Raw genomic sequence first — 12,905 nt, forward strand, 5'->3', positions numbered from 1 at the left:
CTAGCTGGTGGTTGGTGGCTACACATATATGCCTCTTGTCATTGGCTCACTAGATGTGTTTATTTAGCTCCCTACTACTCTAGATCTGACTTTAACTATGTGTTAACCCCTTTGCAGGTGTTAAACACATAGTTTTACACAAGCAATAATGCAATGAAAAAATGTTCTTCTAACATATTAGACCAGTTTCTTTTTGCATTTACAGATCTATTTAAGCACACAGCATGCTAGGGTTAGTAATGTAAAAATTATATGCTCTGACTTGTTGTGAGCGTCCCTTTAATAACAGCCAATGTACCTTGTACGTTAGCTGACGTTTTTCTTTGAAGGGGTAAAATAGGAGTGAGGCATGTTGTAACAGCGCATCTCGTTGTTCCCGGCAAGACCCCTGCTATTACAGGGCCAAAAAACCCTTAAGGGCACGCAATATCATTAAGGGGTTAATGTTTCACTCTTCCTAACTTGATGCCTATCCGTTTGCTTTTTAACATTTAAAGGGACATTGTAGTGGCAGTCACTTGACCATCGCAATCACTGGTGAGTTCAGCTCAGGAACTGCAAACGGTTAAACACATAGGGCTCGATTTATCAAGCCCTTCGGCTCTCTGCGACTGCAGGTTCTCACAAGAGAATATGCAGTCACAATTTATCAAGCAGCGGTCATCAGACCGCTGCTTCCTAGCCACTTCTTCACCTCTTAGGTGGAGAATTTCAATCTCCCCGGTCTCGTCTGACCAGGGAGATTGACAACTTGTGCCCGTGCGTGATTGGCTGTGCGTGGGCAGGCAGCAGCATTGCACGCAAATGCAAAATAGCACTTGCGTGCAATGTTAAATTCTGCCAGGGGAATTCTGTCTGCCAGAGGCGAGCTTTCGACGGTCAGGGCCGCATATGTACGCCCCTGTCCGCCATAGCTTGATAAATTGAGCCCATTATATAGCAAACAGTGAAAAAAGGGCATGCTCTAGCAAATTATAGCATGTCATTTTTCCACTTGAATGTCCCTTACCAAGAATTAAAATTATCAAGTTAAAAAAAAATATTTTTTTTTTTAATGAAACATCATATTTATGCATTCTTTTATCAAACTAGAAGGGAAGAAATATGTGTTGTTTCAATGACTTGGTATGGAAAGAAGTGAATTTTTGGATTAAGATGCTTATCATGCCTTGGAGACAGCAGAAATAACATTCTCTTTTGTTCCGCTGTCTCAACTTTGCCTTGGGGCAGGTGATTCTTCACATGGGTTGAAGGTTAAATCTCTCTAAGTGCTCAGCATGAACAAATCAGCTGCATAGGATCAAATTACAGAAACAAGATAGGTTAGTAAAAGATACATTAAACTCATAGTAAAGCTCAGAATATTGCAGTAAACATTGAGTACATGTGGCCAAGAGCAATTTCATTGCTGGAAATGTTTTTGTTAAAAGAGCAGACAACGTTTTGCAATTAGATGACATTTCTGGTGCATCGCTACAAAATAACATATCAAAGAAATTTAAAGAACCGCTAATTACAGTAGATTTGCATATTTAACAAATGAACGATCAAAAGACAATGCAATAGCACTTAGGGGCCAATTTACCAAAGTGCAAGCATTTATCATTGCACAAGCAGTTCTTGTGAACTGCTTGTACAATGCCGCCCCCTGCAGATTTGCGGTCGATAGCAGGGGGTGTCAATCAGCACGATCGTATAGGATCGGGCGGATTGAAGACCACAGCCTCAGAGGCAGCGGACAAGTTATGAAGCAGCTGTCTTTTTACTGTTTCCGGCCTTAGTCTGCCCTTTAAATGAGTAGTAGATTTTTTTAATTCGGCCTATTAGTCTGAACTTCAAATGAGTAGTAGATTTTTTTCTGAAAAATTTCAGTTATGTCAATTTCCACTCCCACCTGTATCATGTGACAGCCATCAGCCAATCTCCATGGGGATAATGTCATGTGCTTTGTGAAAGCTTCAGCATTATAATGTGCACTGCTTTAGTCAGGTGCCATGTGACTTTGCCCCTACCGTGCATGTGCACGAGTGCATTCGGCAGGAGGCCTGGATAGAACCTTCCATATATGGATATGGCAAGGGGGGAGCTTGCTGCAAACAAAACTATGCCTGAATTAAAGGGGCTAAAACAGAAACTGTTTTGCAGGTAAGCTTTGGCTGCATTATATATTTAGAAACTTATGTTAGTTCATACTGTTTTATGTCCCTTTAAAGGACCAGTTCACTCAGGAGATGTAATTGTTTAGCAACAATAATGCTATATTAACAAGTGAAGTACAATCTAAAACATAAATATTGTAATGAGGAAATATTTTTTTTTTACCCTTTTCCCTTGCTTATTTTCCCTTCTACCAGACAACCCTGGAACGCCCTGATGAAAGGGCTGTACTAAAAAACTTCATTACCCTGCCCCATAGCCAATCAAGTTGCGTTATGCAATTATATGCAAAGTTCGCAAATTTAGCACTGGGCATGCACACAATCCTTATCTAATGTGAGCACTGAAGGCCGCTGTGTTTATGCTCTGTGAATGGATCGTTTTGTAAGGGGGGTGTATACAGTTTGTTAGTTATACATATACAGACATCTGTAAATGTTATTATTCAAAGCAACCACTGGCCGAATATGAGTTGCTTTGAATTAAAACATTTACAGACGTGTATTTGTATAACAAACAAATAATATCAAAGTGTCTGATCTATAATGCACTTTACGTTTGTGTCATACGCAAGATATCCATTAACTAAATACGGCAGGTACTCTATCACCCTCTCTAGGGACACTCTCCTTTAATGTGGCTATACAGGTCTTTCTGCTCTCAGCTCACACCTACCCTGACCCCGCTCTGGTCCTGCGCTGCTAACAGCGCACTGAGCTCTCTTCATCCTGTGAGTACTGAAGGATGTTATGTTTATGCGCTCTGACCGGATTGTTCTCTAAGGCCGCCGTATGCGTTGTGTTACATACAAATACACACATCGGTAAATGCTATTATTCAGAGAAACCACTGGCAGAATATTGGTTGCTTTGAATAATAACATTTACCGATGTGTGTATATGTATATAACACAATGGATACAGCCGCCTTGGAGAACAATCCGGTCAGAGCGCATAAACATAAGAGCCTTCAGTGCTCATAGGATCAAGAGAGCTCAGTGCGCTGAGACTGTTAGCAGCAAGACCGGAGCGGGTCAGGGTAGGTGTGAGCTGAGAGAGTAGAAAGACCCGTGCACCGCGTCATTGTGGGGGCTGGAGCATGCGCCCTGCGAAGAAGGGAGCACAACCACAGTGGCCGCACGTCTAGAAACGATTTCAGTGGGTATAGGTAATACAAAAGACAAGCGGCTATTTCAAAAAATTATTTACAAAGTTAGAAAACGATCTGTAATGATTGATCAGCAGTGATGTATTTAACTTTGACAGTTATTTTGTTTAAAATTTATTGTTATTTTGGGTAAACTGTCCCTTTAAGATCTGAATTTGCACTTCCACAAAGAATCAAGCTCCAAAAAAAAGAGCAGAATGCTGCGAGTGGCTGCCTTCTTTCTCATACAGATCATTACAAATAATCTGAACGCACATGCCTAATAATAATAATAATAATATTAGTATAAAGTGCGTTGGTTTGCAAAAATGTGTAGCAGAGTTTGCCTTGAGTAGTCAAGTAAGTAGTATATTCCAAGTTCTGAGAATTACAAAATCCAGAGCTAAATTACATGAAAAGGGGCCAAACTACTTTACAAAGGCAAAACAGGCATGTGAATATTTTACAATTAAACGTTTACTGCTTCCTAAGTGTTGCAGCTGTAAGTATTGCCTTTAAATCTTGCAGAGGTACTGCAAGAGATATTGGTACCTTATGCAGCTGTAGATATTAATGGTAGGAACGCCCACTAACAAAATTCTGAAAAATATAAGCAAAGAGTTGCGCAATTAATTTCACACAGAATATCTCGAAGGAAGCCTGCAGTAATGCCACAAATATCTATGAATCCAGGCAAATGTTTATTTTAATACTCTGCACTGCAATATTCTGAGCTTCACTTTAAAGGGAAAGTGTATTTTAAAACTTGTTCCAAATGACTTGCTATAGTAGCTGCAGAGTATAAAATGTACAGGAAATTGCTCATTTAGGTTTGTTTCTGTATATGAAAAACCTGCTTTTGATGATGGAAGCCTCAATCCATTATTCTCAAGAACATGCCCATATAAATGGTCTGAGCCTTCGCATAATGCTGACCTCTTAATCGTATCTGTTTCTACACATCAAGGTCTCCTTATCTTATTTCCCTGACTATACACAACGGCCAGTACTTAGGTAATACAAATTCTTTTTCAATTGTTCTTTATATCTTCCACCCCCCACTGGGAACGTAATTGCTGTTTGCTTACACTTGTTAACACGACTTTTCTTTGGAAAATACTAAAATATTCATATTGTCAGTATAGATGGTGGTTTCAACAGGAAAAAAAAAACTATTTTAAATGACAAAATAAAGGGAAAAAGCTGTTTATAAAACATTTTTATACACTTGAGCTTGAATATTATATTGGAAACACATTAAACCAGAAAATATATACAGTACAATGTCCTTTAAGTTGAACTGTTCCACTGATTTGTATAACGAGTGTCAAACAAGACATAAATATTTACAAATATCATTTAAAGGGACACTGAACACAAAATTTTTCTTTCGTGATTCATCTAGAGCATGAAATTTTAAGCAACTTTCTAATTTACTCCTATTATCAAATTTTCTTTATTCTCTTGGTATCTTTATTTGAAATGCAAGAATGTAAGTTTAGATGCCGGCCCATTTTTGGTGAACAACCTGGGTTGTCCTTGCTGATTGGTGGATAAATTCATCCACCAATAAAAAAGTGCTGTCCGCAGTTCTGAACCTAAAAAATGCTTAGATGCCTTCTTTTTTAAATAAAGATAGCAAGAGAACGAAGAAAAATTGATAATAGGAGTAAGTTGTTTAAAATTGCATGCGCTATCTGAATCACAAAAGAAAAAATTTGTGTTCAGTGTCCCTTTAACATAAATGTGTTATACAGCAAAGAGAAAGCACAATATTATTACACATCATATTAACCCCTAGACACGCCCCCCCCCCCTCCTGCCTTGACAAAAGGAAACATCTCACTGGGGGATGTGCCTGGCATCGTAGGAGTCCCCCAGGATCCGATCACATGCTTCAATTTGTTACAGTTTGTAAGTTTTGCATTACTGATATGACCATTGTCTGCTAAATGCAACTGTGACCCTTGATTGGCTCATTGGTTGTGTTCTATTTGTAGCTGCAATGCTTGAAACTCCCAAGTGGGAGTTTACCTATGTGTTTATCCCATTTTCTGACATTAAAGTGATATTAAATTTATAAGTTCAAAAACATACCTGTAGAACCATGGTGACATTACTATCTAAACCACTATTAATTTATTAAATAGTGACTTTATGTCAATAAAATAATAACTTTTATTTGCATACAATTTCTTGATTTTCCCGCCACCCACTTTGCTTTTCTGAGTTGTAGTGACAGAGTGGTCCCATCCGCTCCTTTTATGTAAGTAGGTAATATACGTCCAGCAGCACATCCAGCCATACTATTGATCTAGAGAATGGTATTTCAGCGCTAGCACGCATGTGTCACTCCTAACAGTCATGCCTGCACATTAAAACAGCGATCCGTGCGGCGAGGCTTGTGATTGGATGACAACAAAAAACGTCACCAGAAGAAAAAAAGAATACTCTAAAGGGGGGGGGGGGGTAGGTGGAAGAATGAAGGTGAGCAATATGAAGAAAAAAAATAAACAATTTAGAAGCATTTTTATAGAAATAAATATATATAATAGACGCTCTACATACAAAACTATGATTGTGCAATAAGCAACTAATTAACCTTACCATATCTTTATCCCCTTCATGCCTGGGGTGAAAGTGCTTAGATCAGAACAAAGTTCCAATGTAAACACTTGCTGGAAAAATTAAATTGCACGATCGTCAATGCAATCACGTGATTTCAAAGCCGGGATCGGATCATGGGGGACTGCCTACACTGCTAGGCAAGCCCCCCAGTCCGACTTTTCATTGTGCCAAAATGAGTAGGCTGCAGGACACCATGCAAGGTAGGTCGTTCCATGCCGCCCTGACGGCATTAAAGCCCAGCACTGTTAGGATGACATAACACCTCCAAACAGCATCTAGGGGTTATATACATAAGGCCAGATTCTCAAAAACTTGCTAGCATGTAGAGCAGCGCTTTCCAAACTCTGTGTCGTGACACAGTGTGTGGGCGGCAGTGTGTAGGTGTGTCCCTGCTTCAGAACAATTTTTTTTTAATTTACATTTTTTTTGGTTTCCGACTTTCCGTCTGCCTGCTTCGCATATCACGTGGTTGACACATGATTGATACCTAGTGGGTCACATATCATCTTAACCTATTGGTACAGCTCAGTGGGAACTGAAACTATTCCCATTGGCGGCACATTGGCTCCTAAATGCACGTGTAGTCTCCTCAATCGGCTCGTGACTGCATGTGTAGTCAGTGAATGGGACAGCAGTGTGTTTTCTGCGCAGAAAGTAGTCAGTCAGACTAGGGTGGAAGCTTAAAACGCTGAGCTGAAGTCAGTGGGTTTTTTTGCAGCTAGCTCCCAGTAGTGCATTTCTGCTCCTGCTCTTGATAAATGGATAGGAAGTGGAAGCTTAAAAATGCATCATCCCATCAAAATAGTAAGTAGTTATTGGTGTTATTAAACTTTTTTTAATTCTTGCACATACATACTGTTAAAGTGAAAGTAAATCCTAGCGTTTTTAGCCATGCGCTTCCGTAGGGGCTAAGAGCGGCAATGGGTTGAATCAAATAAAGGAGCTTTCTACATGAAGTATCTAATACTTCATGAATGAAAGTGCCCTTTATTTGTTTCAATAGTAAATCCTAGCGTTTGTAAAACGCTAGGATTTACTTTCACTTTAATTGTAAATACATTTCGTTATTATATAATTTATGTATGTGTCCGTATCTCTTAAAACAAGTTAGTTTAACCTCCTGTTTGCTAGTACACCTGAATTACTGTGTCATGAAATGATGTAGGTCTAAAAAGTGTGTCACCAACATGAAAAGTTTGGAAAGCTCTGGAGTAATCATCAGCTTATAATATTGTTAGGTGCCTGTTCTTAACATAAATCATATTAGTGAACTCCCCACAGTTCCCAAAGTAAAAATTGCCTTTAAAACAATCCCTTAGTAGCCTTGTAATACTGACAGTATATAAAATCATATAAAATACTTTGCATTATCATTGCTTGGACTCTAGTCTAGGATAGGTAAGGTCATAGATAAATAATATGAAGTATTATAGGGCCCCTCTACCTTAAAGGGACACTACACCCAAACATTTTCTTTCATGATTAAGGTAGAGAATATAATTTTAAACAACATTCTAATTTACTTCTATTACCTAATTTGCTTCATTCTTTAGATATACTTTAATGAAGAAATAGCGATGCACACAGTGAACCAATCACAGGAGGCATCTATATGCAGCTACCAATCAGCAGCTACTAAGCATATCTAGATATGCTTTTCAGCAAAGAATGTCAAGAGAATGAAGCAAAATAGATAATAGAAGTAAATTAGAAAGTTGTTTATAATTGTATGCTCTTTCTAAATCATGAAAGAAATATTTTGGGTTTCATGTCCCTTTAATTAGGCTCTAGGCACCTGCCTTGTGATTAATCCAGCTCTGCTAAAATACTTAAACTAAATGTGCTTTTATTTTAAAAGGTACTGGTAAATAACGAAATGCCCTTTCTACACCCCAGTAGCTAGAGTATGTGGTACTTGCATATAATACAGTAATAGACTACCTGCACGTGTGATACCAGTCTGATAACAGCCATAGCCCCCTACACAAAACAACCACTAGATGCACGTGGCAAACAAATTATTATGTATGGAGTTTACTCCTGTATTTAGACTAGGTTGCATGCACTGTACTAACAGCAAAGAAGCTCAGAATGAATGATCGTTATTTTATTAAAGATGTATAGTTAACACATTTAGAAATGTATTGTACAATCAAATTATTTATAAAAAGATTTTAACTGCCCCTTTAAGATGATAAAATTACAAAACAGTTGTAGTCAGAGGTGGTAAAAAGTGAGAGTTAATAAATCATCATGCTTCCTAGCTTAGCCCCTTCTAAGCAGGATTGGACTACATGTTTTCTAATAAACTCAAAACTCCTTTGAAACCCCAGGGGATGACATGTGTGTGTGTAGATTCTGCAAAAAAAAGATGGGTAACAGCTAAATCAGGTCTACCCCTGTGATGAAGAACCAATGATGAATTATTTATTAGAAGCACATGACAAATCTTATATTTTAACAAAATCGTTTTTGTGGAATACTGTGATTTTGTCAGTTCACATTTTAAAAACATAAAGCACAAAACTAGTAGGGACTGTAAGAAAACTGACAATTTTAAACAAAAGTGGTCATGCTCCTTTATGTTTATACTCTTTTCTTCTTTTTTTAAGTGTCACTTTGTATATAATATAATCACTGCACAGTGACACTTTTTTGTTTCTTTATACCAGATGTATACCCATTACAACAAAATCAGTCCATCTATTGCTTTCATTAAATATTGTTTTGATTAGTGACATTACATGTCATCTGGGAGAACAACGCACACACAATGAGCACTGTCAATCATACACAGTGTTTAACCCTTTTGATGCTGCAACCTCCTTATAAAATTATATAAACATATTGTGTTTTGAGTGTAAATCTAAAGTATATATATATATATATATATATATATATATATATATATATATATATATATATATATATATATATATAGTTACTGTAGAACATTTTATTATGCTGCACTTTTAAATCAAAATACAATTCTTATGCAGTGTAAAGTGACAACGACACTGCAAATAATCATATAACTGCTAAAACCGAGTTGTAGTTCTTGTTACAAACGAGATCACATCGAATCCCAAAGGAAGAAAATCAAATTACGTCTAACTGAACTAAACCTCAATTCTACCAATCAGATCATTTTGCCTAAAACTGCCTCGGTGTCCACAGGAAATTAGAGGGTCACATATAGAGAATATCAGACTCATAACCTTACAAATCAATCCCAAAGCAATGCACACACGAACACGCTTAACCCCTAAGATACCAGAGAGGACTATAGTATTGCATGGGGTAGTAATGTACATTGTATAGAATGAGACTTGGTGTTTTTCTCCATACAATCATTTCTATGTCCCCCAGGCTAAGAAGCTATACAAAACGTAAGAACATGAGCATACCTCCGCAGTGCTTCTGCATGGCTGCTGTTCCAAGGGATCCAGGTTTTCTTTAATAAAATAGAAAGCCCCAGAGCTGTTAACAATGGAAGAAGGTAATGAGGGACTAGAGGCAGCGGCACAAGACTAGCCGCAGCAGCTGCACACATCCCAAAAGCAGCTAGGCATACAGGCTGTGTGTGGACGTGCCCCCAGAAAAGGCTGACAGACAGGGGCTGCAGCCAATCCTAGAATAGTAGATGAGGAGGGGGTGGGACACACTTTGAGAAAGGATGTGTCTATGGAGGAACAAAGAAGGGAGCTTGATACTCAGTGAATAAGATCTTGCAGAGTCAGTGCTGGCTACAGTGGGTAGGTTAGGCTCACGGACATCACACTCATCGGTAGAACAATGGGTAAAACCTGATTTCTGAATAGTAAACGGATTGATTGGTTATGCATTATTACTGTCGTAAAACAAAGGAGAAGGAGGCTGAACACAGAAAAGCGATCTGGTCTATACTAGGACAACGTTTTTGCCTATACGTGAATGTTGTTTCATTCTGTGTTATTCCGCTTTGTACCTCAGCATAATTCCCCTGATGCTGAATTACAGTCCCTGTGTCAGCCACGTGCCCATATTAGACCTCAGGTCCCTGCAGTACATGATCCATCTGTCCACCATATGTCTGCATCAGACCTAAGACAATACCCATGTTACTGTAGCCTTTACCTGTTTACCCTTTAAAGGGACATTAAACCCAATTTTTTTCTTTCATGATTCAGATAGAGAATACCATTTTAAACAACTTTCTAATTTACTTCTATTATCTAATTTGCTTAATTCTTTTGATATTCTTTCCTAAAAAACATATCTCGATAGGCTCAGTAGCTTCTGATTGGTGGCTGCACATAGATGCCTCATGTGATTGGATCACCAATGTGCATTGCTATTTCTTTAACAAAGGATATCTAAAGATTGCAGCAAATTAGATAATGGAAGTGAATTGGAATGTTGTTTAAAATTGTATTCTCTATCTGAATCATGAAAGAAAAATTTGGGGTTTAGTGGCCCTTTAACATACCCTGTGCTGATTACTGTGGTTTTCTTTTGTTATTAGTGTGCTGTTTATGAAGCACCACAAGCAAGATAAATATCAAGATTGCAGGCGGACACATTCACAAGTAGAGAACCTGTCCACTTGCAATTGTCACTTGCAGTGCAGCATCACTGGCAAAGTTTAGCATTGCTCAAGTGCACTCTCATGTAATATTGCAATAACAACAGGCAAGCGTTGGGGATGATTTATCTTGCCACCTGTGTTGTGCCAAAGCGGCTAAAGAAGCAGTTTCTTCTCCTTAAATTGCACCATAACGCCTCAAATATGTATAGGGTGACTGATGCCTTAGCCAATCCTGTCTGATCATCTACTCCAAGCTAAAATCCCATGATTACTCCAACTCACAAATGTATTACTGACCACTACACAGAAGATGAGCACATTCATTTGTCACTCCAAAAAGTATACATATATATTTAAAATACTGCGCTACTTACCCCCTTCGCTGCCCAAGGTTCTGATGTCGGCTCTGCCTATGGAAGCGCGCTCTCGTGAGCGCAATGCTTCCTAGCAATGCGAATGTGAGCTTGCGTTCGCATTGCAATTATCTTGTAATACCAGCGCTACACTTGTAATCTAGCCCTGTGTGTTTAAACCCTTGCGGATGTGGAACCAGTGCTGCTGATTGGATCAGATGTGGATGGGGAATAGTCTTAAAATGACATGCTCTAATAAATTAAGAGCATGCCATTTTATGACTTTTATGGCCCTTTAACTCCTGTAAAGAGGTAAGGCACATAGTTAAATTCAGCCCCAGAGCATCTGGTGAGCCAATGACAAGTGGCATATGTATTTAACCACCAATCACCATTTAGAACAAAGACACGTTGATAACAGAATTAAATTAAGATTGTGTGCTCTGTATGAACCATTATTTATTTAACTGACTTTTATGTTCCTTTAAAAGCAACCCCCTGAGCCTACTAACCTCAAAAATGCCTTTCATTTTGAAGGGCTGAAAACTTTTAATAGGAAAGCTCACACAGAGTCTTGGTAAAATCCACTGTCTTCTATATTTACATGATGTTTTTCTATTACACTAGCAGAAAGAAAGTAATACAATGAGTGAATTTGCACTGCAGTATCTGTGAACGGAGCACATTATGTTTATATATAAGTATAATTATGATAATGCAATACAGAAGACATCATTTTACTATATATATATAAAAATCCCTAATCGTTTTGACATATATACTGTTTTTTTTTACAGTACTGTATTTGAATGTCTATGATGTTACTAATCCACATGGGTTCAAAGATTTAGAAAACCTTATTCTATTATTTAAGTAAGAATATTCCCTTAGATTTCAATGGCGAGTTTTGTAGAACAGTGCAATAAAAGGTTTGGCTAAATGATGAGGATATACCCAACTGTTAGGGCCCACAATCCACAAGGGCCTTCGTATAGTTTGCTTGCAGCAATATCTGAGAAGGATTGATGCACCTTATATCCAGCGTGGCTGTAAGTCATTCCTTTCTCCTTCGCAAAGACAGCAATTGTCCTTTTTTTCCCATTAATAGCGTGTGACCTCTAAAACCATCAACTGAGAACTTTTGACCCTTTTGCAGGAGTTCAATGGCAATCATCAATACTGAGAAACTAAAACTAGCTGGGTTTTATCCACAGTAATTTCTCTACATTACTAGCAGTAAACTACTACAGTTGCCAGACTCTGGGGATTTAAATCTGATAACAATACCATTGCTATTCAAGTCAGAACTGGCTAATGGGTATTTAGTGCGTGCACATTACACTGCAAAATCCAATTCATATCCCCAGTTGTACACTATTAACACTGACTGGGAAAACTATAATCTTAATTCAGACTTTAGTGTAATCTTAAACAATTTGGGCTAGATTACAAGTGGTGAGCAAACGGTTGCGCTAGCGTTATTGGGATCATTTGCGCCCCCTTTCCATTGCGCTGATATTACAAGTTGAGCGAAAGCGCGATTTTGCTAGCGCAATCTTGATTTACGTTAGAATATTTACCGCAATCTCAGAGCTGTGGTTAACTGTTTTCCAAAAATAAAAAGTTGCACAAAGCACTTAAAAAATACATTTCAAAGTACAGTTACACTCATATTAACACTCACCTAGATTACGAGTTTTGCGTTATGACTCAAATAGCAGCGTTATGGGCCATAACCAGAGGCGTATTATGGTCTAGGCCAGCAAGGCCGGTGCCTAGGCAGCAGATTTGGGAGGGGCAGCACATCCGCCCTATCCTATCTCTAAAAGCCAGCGCATACAGTGAGCGATAAAGTGCAGGCTTTTACAGAGAAGACAAGGCACATGCGCCGATTAAGGTCGCTCTTCATAGGCAGTGCTCCTTTAAACTGTTGCTTACTTTAGATCCCCCAGCTTTTTTGCAGTGGAAGCTTTCTTGGTGAGGAACTTCTTTCCCTCCCTTTTCTCCTCTCCCCTTTTTTTCTCTATGAGATGCATGCAAGTCAACCCACCTGT

General features: G+C 38.4%; 1 protein-coding gene across 2 annotated transcripts in view; it reads right to left on the reverse strand.

Moving 5' to 3' along the window:
* AFAP1 (actin filament associated protein 1) overlaps nucleotides 1-9,491 on the reverse strand; it is a 455,210-nt gene extending 445,719 nt beyond the window's left edge. For both annotated transcript variants that reach the window (XM_053704166.1, XM_053704167.1), the window contains exon 1: nucleotides 9,339-9,491. In XM_053704166.1, the coding sequence (XP_053560141.1) occupies nucleotides 9,339-9,357 (19 nt within the window). In that variant the 5' untranslated portion in view covers nucleotides 9,358-9,491. The remainder of the gene's footprint in view (nucleotides 1-9,338) is intronic.
* Nucleotides 9,492-12,905: the final 3,414 nt, after the last annotated feature.

Source organism: Bombina bombina, chromosome 2, assembly GCF_027579735.1.
Source record: "Bombina bombina isolate aBomBom1 chromosome 2, aBomBom1.pri, whole genome shotgun sequence".
Classification (NCBI taxonomy): domain Eukaryota; kingdom Metazoa; phylum Chordata; class Amphibia; order Anura; family Bombinatoridae; genus Bombina; species Bombina bombina.